The sequence below is a fragment of the Pelodiscus sinensis genome, chromosome 4 (assembly GCF_052426305.1).
Source record: "Pelodiscus sinensis isolate ZL-2025 chromosome 4, ASM5242630v1, whole genome shotgun sequence".
Lineage (NCBI taxonomy): Eukaryota > Metazoa > Chordata > Testudines > Trionychidae > Pelodiscus > Pelodiscus sinensis.
In genome coordinates, this window is record NC_143055.1 from 33,646,204 (window position 1) to 33,663,666 (window position 17,463).

A 17,463-nucleotide genomic window follows, 5' to 3' on the forward strand; every position below is an offset into this window, starting at 1 on the left:
AGAGTTGAGACACACACAATGATTGAATCCCAGGCAGGACTACCACGTCTCCAAGGAATTTAGGGCATGGAAGTGGACTGAACCAAGAAAAGATTAGAAGTTAGTAAAGGAAAAAAGTGGATCTAGTCATGATCAGGGTATTTTCTTTATTTGGTGGTTTGTTTTGAACTGCTCTGTGTGAATCTATGCCTCTACTCCCCATTTACCATCTAAGCACTGTTCCCAGAGATTTTTCTCTGTGTTTTAATTTATTTTTCTTAGTTGCTCTGTAATAGCTAGCAACCAAGTATCAAGCTTTATTAAGTATATCTTTTGTTTTGTAATAAAAATCACTTTAAGGTGATGATCTGATTCTTATGTCCTGGAAGGTATAGTAGATCTGTCTTTCTGCATGTGCCTGCTTGCTTCAGACTGAGGTCAACTACTAGAGACTTCAGCTTGTTTTTTCTCTTTTTTTCAAGATCTCTTGTGGCAGAAGAGCTTAGGGTACCCTTGTGAGAGAATTCAAGTGTTTACCACAGATTTAGGGATAAAAGAAATCACCTGATGGTGGCAATTACTCCCCCCCTCCCCTCCCCAAAAAAATCTGTGTATTTGTGATTCTGCAGGAAGCTTTTATAACCAGTGCCTGTAGTGGCAAGGGATATTTATAGTTTTTGTGGACCCCCACCTTCTGCATTTAGAGTGCCAGAGTGGGGATCAGCCCTGACAGGCCCACTTCTCCCTTTCACTGCAGCAGTACCTACTAAAACTGCTTCTGCAGCTGCTTTGTCTTTTGAAATGAAAAGAGATTCAAAATTGGTTCTCTACTGAAACCATGATATTTAGTTAAGATGGCAGTCTGGAGTGAAGGGCCTTATAAACACCTGAGTCAGCACCTTAAACTGGATGCTTTTGAAGCAGGAAGCATATAAGCTCCAGTTATAATATGCGGGCCGAAGATCAAATGAATGACAGGATTTGGAATGAGTTGTAATTTGGATAGGGTAGAAGCTGACAGACCTGAAATATGCTTTATGAGCAGAATTATTTTTAAATGTGAATGTAGTGCTCCTGAAACCTCTCAGATAGGCACTCCCCTCTTCCGTCTACCTCCAGCATTGGTATTGGCACTATCCCCATCCTGTTCTGCCAATGTGCTTCAGTTCTCTTCTGGAGGAGAGGGCTACTAAAAGCTCAAGCTAGTATTATGCAAAAGGAGCTCACTAAAGAGCCACTGAGAAGGCCATTTTGCCTGATGCTTTATTACTAATAATCTTGGTAGGTTCCTGGCATAGCAACAAAACAAGGGGTTTTCCTGGTCACTGGCTACTCACTAATGTATCATGCATGAGGGCTCAGTGTAATTGCAGCAATAAACTCACTTCTCTCCCCTTCCACTTTGCACCCCTTTTCTGTGCATTCATGCTGACAGTGTCATTTGTCAGGTCACCATCCTCAGTGTGCACTTTACTATGTCCGAAATTTGCAGTTGTTACTTGTTTGTGACTCATCAGGTGTATATCTTCTATTTGCAAAGGGGACTTGCACCCCAAATCTCCATGCTCATTGATGCTTTGACCCCTCTACTAAGATAAAAATGCTAATGAGTGCTAATTGTGATGGTGTGTTCTATGATACAGAGGCTTATTATTCATTAGGTAGTAGATGGAGGCAATCAACCAATATTTATAGCACTTTTTAACAGATTAATCTAGATTCTAGGGTGACCTAGAAGTGAAAGATGGTACCTCCATGATTTCTAAATTGAAACTTTGCCAGCATTTTCCTGTGAGGCATCTGCTGGTCTTTCAAAGTGATTCTTAACTACATCAGGTGAAAAAACCTGAGAGCAGTTTTTCATCTAGTAAATTACTTTCTTAAGCATACTGTTTTGGCCCCCTGCTTAAAACAAGGAACAACAGACCAAATGCAAATTGTACTACTGTTTGAAATCAGCTATGAACATACATACAGATTAAAAGGAAAACCCAGTGCGTGTCCAGCTTGAAAATGGGCCATTATTTCACTTGCGATAAATAAGAGAAACAGAAATGGATTTGAAACATTCGTTTCCCTTTATTTGCTCAGTGAGGCTGATGTGTACAGCACATTAAAAAAAAAAATCACAGGAATTTTCATACAATGAATTAAACCACGACAGTACATGTAGAATTGGCAGGTGGAAAATAGCCCAGCCAGGGCTAAAGTAATAGTTCATTTTCCCTGTTCAGCATAGTACAACCAATAGTTTTACACTTTCACCTACTGTACAGATTTTACAGTAGCTCCATCAGATCAGTGGTTCACATTATTGAAAATGTCTGTCATATAGGTACAAATTTAGAATAATCACATTATATTACATGGCTATTCTAGGTCATTTATAGATCAGATCTTATACTACAGTGATTGAAGTTCTCATTACAGCCATCAAAAAGGACACATAATCATTACCTACTGTAAGCTTACATCTAAAGAGATGAAAAGAAGGCTTTCTTTTTTCAGCTGACCCAACTATTACACCCTAGTAGCACAAACTTTCTTCTCCATGCTATTATCGGCAATGACAACCCAACTATTGTTCAGAGTTAACACAGACTGAGATTCCTCTCCCCTCCCCCCCATTTTGGGCTCCTTTTGTTTGGATTCAGATCAATTTGTGTTATGTAGGAATCACTTTGTTACATCTCTAGAAAAGACCATAGTTCTGTTCCCCAGTATTGCAGATGTGGGGTTTACCACAGCATGGAAGCAACGGTACAATCTTAATCTAAAAGACATACAGATCTAGTCTGCAGTTTGCCTCTAGTGATGATGAGTTACATGTGCTAATTTGAAATTTTGTTTTAAAAAATACCTAACTTTACATGTGACGGGCTAACCACAGCGTATACAAAAATACAAACAACTTTATTCAGATTATTCAGAGATCCTACTTCTACATTGATTTCATATGTAATTTGTAAATCCACAGAGGAAAGCCATTTTCAAGAGGAAAATATTTGTCAGGCCACTGAAAAAAAAATGGATCTGTGGCATAATGTCTGTTTGGGGGGGAAAAAAGAAGAAAGCACAAAATTTGTTCATCTCAGCAATCCAGGGCAAAATAGAATGTATTTAAAATTTAATCACAGAAATTTAAAGGCAAAATAGGTAATGCATCTGGTCCTTGAACACATAATATGATATACTAAATATTGATTTCTTAAAAATAATTTATTGCTTTTAATATTCTTTTCTTTACAACAGAAGATACTCAAAATCCAGAAAGGAAAACTGTAAACTTTAGTTTGGCATTCACACAATCAAAGTTAAAATACCTGCATTTTAACCTACAGAGCAACAACAACAAGAATTATACAGATTAAAGGATGTTACAACTGTAACACTGAGCCTGTGAAAAAGTTCTCTTTTTTATTGCTATCTATCTACTTAGAAATAAGAAGCCAAAAAATCAAGCAAGCATCCGACAAGACAGACAGTGGAATCTCTCAGAACACAATATGCTGGTGATAAAATGAATGCAGCTATCAAAATCAGCTGCATTAGCTTGGGGGTGAAATCGTTTTTCTAAGAGTCGGGGTGGGAAGGGAGATTAAATAGGTAGGTGTGCCATATCTTTAAAAGAAGTCATGAATGCCAAACAGTAATAGAATACCAATCTATAAACTTGCAAGCGGACTCCAAACTTACTGATTCAGTTTAGAAGCTCCAAGTTCAGATGAAATCCCGATATTCAGAATGGTAGTTTTTTTTCCTGAAGTTTCTATTTAATTTAGCAGAAGCAATTTCATCAACAATGTCATGGGCACATCTGAGGCCATGCTAGTGCATAGTAAAAAAAAACACTGCTTCTCCAAAAGCTGAATTTTCCAAATGAAGCGCTTACTCCAACCTGACAAGAGTCATGCATCCTAGGTATAAAATTTCCACTGGCCTTTTTATTATTTTAGTCAACTCATAATTTATAATAAATATGTTAATTGCAATTGATAAATATGCCTCTTTAGTAAACAAAGGAATGAAGGATCAGTATTTATACAGGATGCATAACTGTAAAAAATATAGATAAATACCATCAAACTCTGTCAATGAAAAGATTACTGGCTTCAAGAACAGTGCTCAGAGACACATAATTATTATTGTAAAAATCATTCCATGCTTAGTTCCTCAGCATTTTTTATCAAATTAAAATCACAAAAATTAAAACATAACAGCATTTTAAAAAGATTTTTGACTTCTAGTTCCTAAAGTACTGTTGATACATAAAATAAAAGCATTTCTTAATGATTACCCACTTAAGAAATTTTACATAAAATTATGCTATCTCTTAGAAAATTTTAGATGAGAATTTTATTCCCTAACATTCAGTGTATAAAACTGCAAAAGAAAAACAAACAATGAGAAAAATGTGGAAAAACATTGCAGAAGAGGTTAATACCTTTTGGGCTTGGACAATTCTTGACAAATACTTGGATAAGGTCACCAAAGAAAGGATGAATGTGTGTAAAGCATTGATATTTTTGCACTCAACACACGCGCGCACACACACACACACTTCTTTTTTTGTTACAATCAAATATATATAAGCATAAGTTCAGCTTTCTAAATATGTTAGTGTACAATAATTATTTCACCTCATATAATTACATTTGAATATTCTTGATTAAGAAAAAATTAGCAGTTTTTGAAAAGAAGGCTGCATTTACAGTGCATAGCTGTAACAAAAAAGAACATTGTCATACAGTATGTACACAAAATAAAAATACTCCCATTTCACATCTGTAAATACTCAACTACATTAGAGAATGTAGCAAATAAGCTGTCTGTACACATCGCTCCCTCAGATAGTTATACCCAACTCTTGTTAGAAATATAACACCATGTCCGCTCATCAGAATAAAATCGCTGAACAAGCTGCACATTTGACCATTAACAAGGCTTTGAAAATGTCATTGCGGAAGATCAACGGTTTAAATATTTACATGGGTGTCAGAATTTAAAGATGAAACTTCAAAATGTCAGGGAAGGTTTAGCCTTTCATTTTCTCCTCCATCAGAAAAACAAAATAAAAGGACAGTCAGCTTCTAGGCCCCGTGTTTTCTTCTGGATTGTCATATTATCATTGTGTTGTGGGAAGAAGCGCCTTTTAAAAGAAATGCAGTATTTGATTCCCAGACATCAGCAGCTGTAGTTCTCAATTTGACTTTTGTTTGTGTTTTGTTAAAGTGTGATATGTACACATTTTGAAGTTCTGCATATTAAGTGTAACTCTGCGGAACTGCTGCCATTTCAAGGGGTATGCACTTGCACTCTATGAGCATCAGAACCCCCCCAATCCCAATCACCTCAGGAAAGTAAAGCTGACACCCATGGACATACATGTGCTTCCTGGATATCCATTTTGCCTCTTCACTCTTCAAGCAGCTATATTTCATGTAAACCATGTACAGAGAGTTTGTACAGAGTGTGTAAAGTAGGAGAAATTCCTAAGTATGACTTCTAAATTGTCCATTATTGAAGGACATGATGTCCGTGAGGTATTCGCCATCCCTCCATTATCCTCAGCTGTGATGCACGTTACCTACGCAGGCTTCGCTGTGCCTCTTTAAGTAAACTATCAAAATCCATGGAGTCATATTTGCTCTTGGTGGAAGCAGGATCAAAATCATCTGAGTTTGAGTCTGAAACCAAAAAATGCAGAGGTGAGCTAAGAGATCTCACAAATTCCACTGACGCTTCCCTCTCCAACAAATAATTCCTCGTAAGGCTTGCAGTTTGTTTTTCATACCAGCAACAATGCATCGGTGAGCAAATTCACATATCTCTATGATACAACAGGGTACTATAATCAAAACTCTGGTTAGTGGAGAAGCTTTGTGCAAAAAAGGAGTTTTCTAATAAAATGATAGCTTGAAGAAAGATTGATTAAAATCATAGATAAAGAGCTACACAATACAATAAACTTGAGACTCGGGAGTGCTGGGCCTTATTTCAGATGTGGCAACTGTTCTTACGTGACAAGTCACTTTATTTTTCCATGTTTTTTGTTCATTTTGTTTATTTAGACCATCAGCTCTTCAAGGCAGAGATTGTGGCTTTGTACAGAACGTAAGAATGACTAGACTGGATGAAACCAAAGGCTCACTTAGCCCAATATCCTGTCTTCTGACAGGGACCAATGTCAAGTACTTCAATGGAAATGTATAGAACAGGGCAATCATTGAGTGAATTATCATTTGAAATGTCCTAATCTGCTGAACATTATTGTCCTGGTAAAATATGTGTATCAATATTCTGTATCCTTGCCGTAACATGGAGATGAGGAGTGGATGTTAAAGGCACCCCAAGCTAGAGAATTAAGGAAAAACACCTTTTTAACAATTCAGATTACAATGATTAAACAAATATGAAGTGTGTATTTTGTAGGTAACCTACACAGTGTGACGAAGACGATATAGAGATTCAAACATAATTCTAGTCATGTTAATTCAATGAGGCCAGTCTCTTGTAGGAAAAGTCATGCATGTGGTTATAGTCTTGCAAAAGTGGGACATTAACACATTGAGGAGGTTTCAGGCATTTTATTTCAGGGATATAGAATCAGAGAATCATAGAACCATAGAGCTGGAAGAGACCTCAGAAGGTCATAAAGTGCAGTCCCCTGTGGTAGGCAGGACCAATCCCAATTAAATCAACTCAGCCAGGGCTTTGTCAAGCCGAGACTTAAAAATGTCTAGGGATGGAGACTTCACTACTTCCCTTGGTAACCCAAGAGAGTGCTTCACCACTCTCCTAGTGAAATAGTTTTTCCCAATATCCAACCTGAACCCCTCCCACCACAACTTGAGACCATTGTTCCTTGTTCTGCCATCCGTTACTACCGAGAACAGCCTTTCTCCTGCCTCTTCTTATTTAATTTTTATTTATAATTGTTATTTAACACTGACAATTCCTAGTTCTTGCATTAATGCTACACTACTTATATGATTAACACCTTAAGTTGAATCATGAGATATTTTTACATGAAGACACAATGCACATTACAAGTCCTTTTGACTTTGAAATTAGACATTCTAGAAATGCTAAAGTTCTGACCACTTCAAAAGTAGCTCCCAGTATTTTTTTGTTGTGATTCTGTAGATCAGATGTTCAAACCATTGTTGATTTATTGCCTCTGCCCTTTTATGGACTCATGAAGTTAAAAGTTCACTCCATCATTTCCCTATGTCTGATATACAGTCTCTGACATTCAGAGAGAGCAATCTGAAGTGGAGAGAGGCACAGGCTGCCAGCAATACAAAGCAAAGGTGTTCAGCTCAGAAATACTCAAAGGATCCCACTCAATATAGCAAGATCTTCAAGGGCCAACAGTCAATGATGAATAATGTTCAAGAGGGTCCCCGTCAGGAAGCTTATTTTAAACCCCAGATGTATTGAGATACTAGGTACACCTCTGGCTTCATCACTGCAGAAGATATGTCAAACCAAGTCAAGACTTCAATCTGTCTTTGCTGTTTTTATCAGCCAACATTTGAACAAATGACTTGCCACCTTTTATATTTTCATCATCAGTCCTATATCTCTTCAGCAGGCAGCTGCCTTTTCCCAACTCTACACTATCTATTTAGCAAGTGAAGTGAATTATAGCATATTCATTGTGAACAATGCATATCACTTTTATCATTTACTCTGAGAAGACATCAATTGGTTAGAAAAAATATATTTGTATTCACTTCTTGCTTCATTCAAAGCCAAGGGCAGCTCATACAAGATTTCATTAGCCCTGTGTTACAGGGTTATGTAGAGATTTTAATGATTGTGGTCATTAATTCATAAAAACACAATAACCAATTAATGAAGGTACTGTAATAACATGTCCCTTGGGATTTTTTGTCAGAAAAGGATATCTACTATACTTTAATTCTATTTGGACAGTTACAAACTAAGACCTAATATTTAGTGAATAATCTGCATTTTAAAAGCCCACTAAAATAGGATGTTTGTATGTATAATGTATATATATCCATGATAGCATATTTCAGAGCCAATTTTCTGGTGCATCTATCTGGCCTCTGCATGTGCACACACAAACAGCTGCACACACACTTCAAACTGTTCTACCTGTGAGAAGCAGCATTGGAGGAGGAGCTCCTGCTCTTCTGGCCAAGGCCTGAGTCACATTTTGAACAATGGAGGAAACTGAGGTCTTACTCCCAGCATGAGCCAATATCAGCAAGGGCTGTGGCAACGGAACCTTATGTGCTTGCAATTAGAAGATAAGCACTGGCACAGGGCATGCCAAGGAAGAGGGTCAATTCTCCATCAGTTGGAGACCCTATAATCAAGATTGTAAAAGCGGTGCTCTAGCGCCATCACCAGGCCCACTGACAGGGTGGAGCAAAGGGGGCAACTGTCTTGGGGCCCGGAGATTCAAAAGGGCTTAGATCTCATGGCTGCCACCAATGCTACTACAGCAGCAGTTGGGAGTCCCGGGCCCCTTTGAATTGCTGTCAAAGCACCAATCTGCACAGCTCTGAGAGCTAGGGGTGTGCACCGCAATCTGTGCGGCACTAAGGGCTGACTGCCAGAGGCCCTACCCCTTCTACTTGAGTTCCCACCCCTTCTGGGGTATGGAGCCGTCCTACACACACACACACCTTGCCTTGGGGCCCAGTCTCCATCACAAACTGGGGCTTAATGCAGGAATCATAGGGTGGAATCTATGACCTGTGATCTTCAAGGGGCTGGTGTGCATGATCATAATAAACCTTTCTGGCTTTAAAACATACAGGCATGTCTATGCTTCAATACAACACCCAGAGATGGCCTAGATCAACTGAGTTGGACTTGTGGGGCACAGGCTGCAGCGCTATAACACTGTAGATGCTTTGGCTTGGGCTCTGGTTCTGGACGCTCTCAACTTGCTGGATGCCAGAGCCCCAGCTCCAGTACAAGCCAAAATAGCTACACTGTAATTTTATAGCCCCGCAAGCCCAAGTTAGCTGGCATGAATTTATGTACTATTCATTTGCAATGTATCTAGCATAAGCCAGCTGATGGGGGTTTATTGCACTGTTGACATACCCTATGAGTCTGTAGTCCTTGTCTCCAGCTAGTTCTACATTACTACCTCCTAAACACCTTAAAGGGCAAGAATCATGACTTAGTTTATTTTCGTGAGGACACTACCATTATATCTATTTACGGATCATATAATTACATCCAGTATCAGCATGATGAAGATTTTACATTTTAGAGTATAATAAAGCATGCAGAAAGTTTCCAGAGTATGTCATTTTGCTATGGCAATATTTTCCAGAAGGGCCAATGATTTCCATACCAATATAGACAAGTTGCAAATGAATGGTACATAAACTCTAAGAAAGCCTGCCACTCAGCCATTAGACAAAGTTGTAGCTTTTACACTTGCTTTCGCCAAATAAGCAGAAGCCATCTGCCTTTAAAAACAACACTTAAATATAATAGCTATGAACAAAAACCAAACCCTGGCATATGTGTTTCCTTTTGATCTCTATATCAAGTACTCACATTTCATATACAGCAAAATACTTACCTAGGTCTGCATAGTTAGACTTGCAAAATTGCTTGCGTCCACAAAAGTACAACTCAAAGTCAGGTTCATTTGACCTGCGTAAAGTGTATCCATTTTCGAGAGCAGCAAACGCATCACAAGTATAGCGGTAGGTGATGAAACCATAGCTGTCTCTGTAATTGAAAAATACAATTGTGAAGAAAAGTTAAAAAGCGTTAATGCACATCAACATAACCCTTTCCTGAAAGCAGGAACTTACTGGTGCTAGTGTAGTGCAAATGCCAAATCTACTGCATCCATTTATCAGCGTGATTGTCCTGTCATGCAGCTAAATACTTATTTCTGGGACAGGAAATCTCAACTAGCAACATTAATAAATAAGTCTGAAAGAAAATAAATAAGGTTTTGAACTCAGCATGTCATCTGCCACAGTACTTACACTGGTAACACCCATATCAGTGATCTTACTGTCATACTTTTTTTTTAAACATAGGTCAGCTTCTAAACAAGAAATAGTCTTTAAAGTTCTTACCCATCATCCCGCAGATTGACTGTGCACTCTTCAATTTCACCAAAAACTTCAAACCGATCCCTCAGTTCTGTTCGGGTGGTATCAGCTCTGATTTTACCCACAAAAATCACACGACGTTCCTCCTGTTGAGAAGGGAGGAGGAAGAAGAGAGACTTTTTATGATAGATGCAGTCCAGATGAGGTATATTTACATATATAGGGTATTCTCAGGCTGCAAAATGATGGGAGCATAGTTAGAGATGGAAAAGACCTACTAAATCCATTACCCTGCCAACAGTAATATTGTTCTCTGAAGGACATAGTAGATAGCTAAATAATATAAATACTAATATAAGTAGTGTGGTCCAGGTGACAGACATCTCTCTATGCCTCTAATCCACTACAGTCCTGTCTGCTTGTTCATTTGAACTGTAAGCTCTTTAGGGCAGGGTCTTTCTTTTATTATGTGTCTGTACCACATCAAACAGACCCCATCTCAACTGGGGGCAGGAGTTATACTAAAAACAAATAAACTTCACAATAATACAAATACATTCTAAACTCTTAAAAAGCAGACCTATCTAGTCAGCATTGCTACCACATATAGTTTTTAGTGATTTAAAACTTCAAAATGAAGGAAGACCTGTTCTCAGCATGACAGGCAATTTCTAATAACGTGAGTGGTTTCTTTGTGGAAGCAAAACAAAACATCTCTTGTAGTTACAGTTACATTTTTGACTTATTAGCAAAAATGTTGAAACATTCTTATTGAATTGTTCAGTTTTGCAGGCACGGATGCTGACCAGCATGTTGTCCTTTGATACTTGGAACAAAATTACTTTTTAAAGTACAATCTCCAGATGTAGGTCTGTATCATAGCCCCCAAATGAAAATCCATGACAGAGTGACCAAGCGTAGGGAACTCTGAGAGTTCCACTTGATGGAGGTGCGGACCAATGCTTCATTCAGGACGGGGGGAATTAGCAAGTTGCAGACAATGACAGGTGGAAAGAAACTGCCAAGTTCCACAGATCCCGAAGTCCACAGGGCAAAGAAGAACTAGCCCCATAGCTTCTCCTAGGCAGCACAGTTCTTTGAAGAACTCCTTTAGTGGACATGGGCCAGGACCTCACTGTGCCAGACACTGTCCAAACACAGTAACGATGGTCCTGCTCTGTAAAGCTTACAATGTAAGTATAATACAAGATACAATAGATGGCGATAGACAGACAGATGGTGGAGTTCAAGGAAACAATGAAACTGTATTAATCCAGCAAGACAGGGCAAGGTATCTCCACAACAGTAGCCTAACCATCATCAAGTTTTTCCTGTTGGCTCTTCTCACCTATATATCTATCCAATATTCTGTCCCAGAACCAATTCTCTGCTAAAGATTGGCACAGCTCTACTGGCTAATGGAGCACCACCAATTTACACCAGTAGAGAATTTGACAGCAGTGCAGGACAGAATTTAATGCAGCTAAAAGAAGTATTAACTTGCTTGTACATAACCAGGGAATTATGAGGAGATCACTTTAACAACAACAGCTGCTTCTTGGCCCCATCCTCAACTTCCAACTCCAGGATATCACACACAGATCCATGGCCATGAACAGAGGGTCTTTCAACATGGTTGGGCATGAGGAAACACAGATCCACAAACTTTAAAAACAGAAAAGTCTGCATATGCACAATAATTACTTTTCAGAATGTCTTACCAAATTGAGAGTGTAACCTCACTGAAACACTTGTTAAGAAAGTAGCTATTGAACCTAAATGACTGGCCAGATGGAGCATAACATAACACAGCAAACTGACTAATGCACTTCAGCTGAGATACATTACAGGTTTTTTTACTTGAAATGTAGTAACACACACTGATACTGAAATTAGTACAGAACAATGTAATGGAAATAACCATAGCACATACTTCCATGAGACCGAGTAGACTCACATGCAGGGTTATTTGTTTTGTTTTATATTTTTTGATCCTTTATCTTTAGGATAACTATAAAAAAAACCTCCCAAAACTGAATAATTAAAAAAATCCTGCTAATGTACCATTAAGGGAATAAGTTAAATCTACAAAATTAAGGAAATTCAAATGTAAAGCTGAAATGTACCATATGCCCTTCAATATGTAGGCAAAAGAAGATTTTCTCATAACTGCTTGTTTAAAGGAGGTGCCATGGTGTCTAAGTTTTAGTGAGAACCAGGTTTGTTTCAGCATTGACATTGGGTTGGCTGGCTTTTGTTTATTTAAATGTGATTATAAGGAGATTATTTGCAACCTCCTCTTTAATAACAGTAGCTACGCAAACATAGTAAGATGACAACATCCTCTTTTTGTTTTATAAAAGGTAACACTCGCAAGTCCATATATTAGAGAAGATGATGTATGAACTGAGACACTGAAAAAATTACAGAGAAAAGGTTCAGTCTCAAGTGTAATGTGGACAGAGAGAAATGTGAAGAAAACTCTGGGAAACACTGCCAAGCTTTTCACCCCAAGTCTGCAGATCATTTACTTTGCATCACATGCATCACCGAGCATGGTTCAACGATTTGCTGTGTACATGAAGAAGTGACCTGCTAACCTCCTCTGGCCCAACATTCTTGTCCTTCTTTTGATTTAAGATTGCCTTCCTGCGTTTTTTCCTGTCCTAGCTTACTACTGACTATGTGAGTAGGAAAACTTGTATATCTATAAATAAAATGTATAGCTTCAAATTTAAAAAGGTAACAAGGACAGCATGTCTACTGTGACCACCATTCCTGTTCTCTTTGCCTCCTGGGCTGCTGCTGAGTGACTTCTGGGCACTGTGTTTACCAAAGGCAATAGCGCTAGAGAAAGCCATACTCAGCCATGTCTCTTCCTACCATTTCTCCTTCCCCTCTGAACATTGCTGGCATGCTTACAGCAGTGCACTGGGAAAGGCTCATGCAATGTTCATCATTGCATCCTTCCAAGATGGTCCATGTTTGCCCTGCATTATTGGGAAAATGATCCTAGGGTATGTCCAGGATGCAGTTTTCTGAAACCCATATGCTACATCATCCAGTATATGTCAAGCTGCTACACAAACTCAGGCAGTATCATAGCAGACCAAATGGCAAATCTGAACACTTTCCACCATTTTCTGGGCTGTCTGAAGGATCTGCTGATTCCCCAATAGTGGGTAGAAAGTAAGTTACAATGCTATCACTACCCTGCTTCCCATGATGAGTGATCAGCAAGTCAGTTTTAGCACAAGCTAATAAAGGAGGTCATCTTTATAGCTGGAGGCAAAGCTCCCACTGGAAAGTGAAGTGGGAATGGTTAGATTGAGAAATTAAAAAGGGAAAAAAAGTTGGGGAAAAGCTCAACCTTCTTCCAACCTAAGCAGGGTTACCAGAGAGACGTGTTTTGGAAAGTGAATCACCAGAAAATGCTGCTTGTGAGGAAACAAGTGTGGCAAAAATAAAAGCAGAAAGACTTGAAAAGAAAAAGTGTAACATGTATTTTTGAATTTCCATATTTGCAATGATCCTACAATATACTTAGGTGAGCAGCTAGATAGTGGGCAAAAAAAGGTGATTTTTCATGGCATGCACCCAGAAAAATTCATAACGTATGTAATTCGTTCTGTGTTTGTACAGTGCCTAGTGCAATGAGATAGAGCCATTAGGTGCTACTGCAGTACAATAATAGATAAAACAATGGAAAATCATGGAAACAAAACAAATTGTGAACCTCTCTCCACTGGGGATTTACTCACTTTTTGACAGTGGTTGGTGTGTTTTAAAGAAGTCAAATATTCATTTATAAAAAAAGATCTTTCTCTTGCCTTCATTTTGTAAGATAATATATGTGATAAAAAAATTATGCTTTCCATTGTATTCTCCCAGTGCATTTACCTTCCTGTCTCTGTAAGTTCTCTGGGACAGGAACTCTCCTGAGATTTGTATCATGTCCACTGTCCGCACTTAAGAAATGAGAACTAATGATGTTGACAGTAATTTTCTTGGTTCATGTTTTAAAGGGACGTTTTGTTACCCTGGATACATCTAAACTACTTTTTTTGTTTGAAAGAGGATATGCAAACTTCCAATCTCACTTTCGAAAGAAGATCTTTCGAAAGTGAAAGTGGTTTGGATGTGGTTTTTTGGGGAAAAAACCCTTTTTCGAAAAACCCTTGTACACCTCATTTTTTAAGGAAGAGCATTTTTTTCAAAAGGGTTTTCTTTTCCGAAAAAAACATGTCCAGACTACTTTCACTTTCAAAAGATCCTCTTTCAAAAATTCTCCGTAGTCTAGACATAGCCCCTGATTCCTTGCCTGCAGATTGCGCAGGCTGCAAATGAAGTGAGACTGAAATTTCTACAGAAGATCACCATTGCAGCAACAGCAGATTTATGAATGCTAGGTTGCTAATCATATGGTTTAGCCTTTTGGTTCTAAGGCATCACTTTAGTGGTGCATCAAGAGCTGCTGGAATATCAATGGGTATCAGTCCTCCTAGAGCAGAAATGCTGTGAAGGCGGCTCTGTGTTCCATCACACTTGCAGTTCTAAAGCCTTCTCCAGCTTCCTCTGCAGTATAGTGAAGCCTCTAGAGCACCACTGCTCTTAAGCCTTTGCTTTCTGGCTATTTCTTCCCTTTTCACCAGTTACATAAAACTTCCTCCCACCACATGCTGGACAGCACACTATGGTGATGCCATTCTGGGTTTTTTTTGTTTGTTTTTTGTTTTTGGCCAATACAGTGTCTCTTCTGTTACATTCACCCACCTACTAATTGCTCTTGCTACTTAAACATTGCAATCCTGACCACAGATTCCAAGAATGAAAAGTGGTAATTTTCATTCTGAAACCACCGTTCGGGAATTATTAGACATGCAGGAATACAGGCAGTGGTAGCCTCTGCAGCAGCTCAGAAATTACCTGCAGCTGCTCGGATCAGACACTCCTGAATCTTCATTGCACATCCCTTGTTTTGGTTTGGAGTCTTGGTTTCTACAAAGCCCTGTATTGTCTGTCTCAAGGTACCTCTTCATTGCAGTCGAAGGTCTGATTTGCAGCTTGCACAGACATACTAGTGCTAGTTGTAGCAATGGGGATATGGTGGCACACTCTTCATCACAGGCTGCACAACCCTGCCTGACCTGCACTTCCAGCCTTCCTACACTACGTACTCGCACTGATAGCCAGCACTGAAACGCACACCACTGCATCCTCACTGCTGTTTTTAGTGTTCTTTCCAGTGTTTAATTAGTAATGAGAGAGGTTTCGGAGCTCAAGCAATTTTTTTTACCTTCATAACAGATGCAGCAAGCCTAGAGTTTCTGGGGCTATGCGTTGCCAAACCTGGCAATTAAGTACTGGATCTAGCTAGAGGATAACTAGCACAGGTTGCTATGTGAGCTGCAAATTGAACCCTTGGATGCAATGGAATTTACCCTTTGAGTTTTGCCTCAAATGTCATGATGGAGATGTCTTTATTGTGATGGCTTAGAAAGCTGGCTCTTAGCATTACTTTGAGATTTGGATAAATATTTGTGGCTAATGAGGACTTCAGCTGTTGTTCTATGAACATATACACATACATACAGAGGACAATCCTGACCGCACGGAAGTTAGTGGGAGTTTCAGATCTCACCCCAGGTATATGAAACATATTCACCAAGCATATCATTACACAACTCCATAGACTACCTCTTTGCACAATAGCAATAATAAAACTATTCAACTCCATTTAAAAACAACTTATTGTCTCAGGCCACAATTTTCACACTCAATCGCCTAAAATTAATAGTTAAATTGGTATTGAGGCACCCAAATAAGTAGCCTCATTTTGAGGAAGTTAACTTTCAATTAATGTCAAAGGGAGTTGAGGGGGCCTCTGCTTTTGAACATTAAACCACTTTTATTCAGATGGTCAGACCTGAATTTAGGGGCCTTTTAGGCATCCATGTTTGAAAATGTTGGCCTAGAGTTTTAGTCAGTCTCAACCTGGCCTCAGTTTCTGCATGACTAGACTGAATGGACAACCACCGAAACAGTCACCACACAGGACTACAAGCAGACATCTAGATTTTGGAAACATGTATTTTTGGTCAATATTTTGTGACTAAAATACACATTTGCAACTTCGAATATGCTAACTTCATGTATAAATTGCTGGCTATGTGCAATCAGAAGGCATTTACGCACATTTGGCTTTGACAGATTTAATTATCCAATTCAGATATCTACCCTTGCCTTCTGGATGCATTTATGTTGCTGTATCATTTAGCTGATTCTGTGTATTGATCCATTAATATCTGTCTGGACTTAGTTCAGTTATTTCTACTGCTACCCAGTCCTGTGCAACCTCCCACCTTTGCACTTCTGCAGTTAGCTCCTGAATCTCTGTGTCTCTTGTGAAGAAAAGAAACCTGTCCAATCCAACCTCAGTGGCCTGAGACTGTGGTGGGGCCTAACACTGCAGGAATTTGTGTATATACAGAACACACAGATCAGTCCTTCCAGAGTGAAAGCAGAGTCAAAGGGAAGTTGGGGAAATGTCATAAGATGGAGGATAAAGAAATCTAAATGAGAGGGTGGGTGAGAAGAGTGTCCCAAGGGAAGAATATGAAGAAGAGATTGTTGTTGTTGAAGATGCAATGAGGAGAGTCTTTAAAAAGAGAAGATGTGGAAAAAATTGCTCTCTCAGAAGAGGAGCATTGGAGAAGGGGACAGAGAGACCCAACGTAAAACCCTGGTTCACTGAAGTCAATGGGTATTTTGTCATTGACTTCAGCGTGCAAGGATTTCACCTCCAGTGCTCATTCATACAGAGCAGACCTACTTTGATTTTATACAGATTTTTAAAAAAGAATGCTTATGATAGCAACCCCCCCCATATGATTTCAACTTCTTCTGTTGCAACATACACAAGGGCTCAATGTTTTTATTATGCTGCATTTATTGGTATTTTTACAGTATATAATTTGCCACACTGCTAGATTATGTAAATACTGATTTACGGATAAATACACAGCAGGTGCTTGCTTTTTAATGGAGTTGTGGTTTTGAAATGTCTAAAACTCTTCTAACATACAGGAAATGCAGCTGGGGAGACCTTGATTTTGTTTTCATTTTTATTCTCCCTCACCCCCGTCCTTACTGTAACCTTCCACAGCCGCCTCACTTTTACTTGACTGGCTATGAGAGAACAAAGGTGTTCGCAGCTTGAAGTTACGAATATATTTTTATGTACTCAGTTGCATGATTCTGTACTATTTATATCAATGAGTACAGTAACTGAAATTGAGGTAACATTACATATTTCTGAGGGAACTATACTTGGGTTTCCAATGAGCACTGTACCTAACAAAGAAGGGGAGGTGAGAGTTACAGTTACTGGAAGTTAGACTTTGTCTACACTTCTAAA

General features: G+C 38.9%; 1 protein-coding gene across 3 annotated transcripts in view; it reads right to left on the reverse strand.

The window, feature by feature from the left end:
• Positions 1–2,038: 2,038 nt before the first annotated feature.
• The window catches only part of PPARGC1A (PPARG coactivator 1 alpha), a 513,653-nt gene continuing 498,228 nt past the window's right edge, over positions 2,039–17,463 (reverse strand). For all 3 annotated transcript variants that reach the window (XM_006138159.5, XM_006138160.5, XM_025179017.3), the window contains 3 exons: positions 10,071–10,192; positions 9,560–9,711; positions 2,039–5,666 (listed from right to left, as the gene is read on the reverse strand). In XM_006138159.5, coding sequence (XP_006138221.1) covers positions 5,563–5,666; positions 9,560–9,711; positions 10,071–10,192 — 378 coding nt within the window. In that variant the 3' untranslated portion in view covers positions 2,039–5,562. The remainder of the gene's footprint in view (positions 5,667–9,559; positions 9,712–10,070; positions 10,193–17,463) is intronic.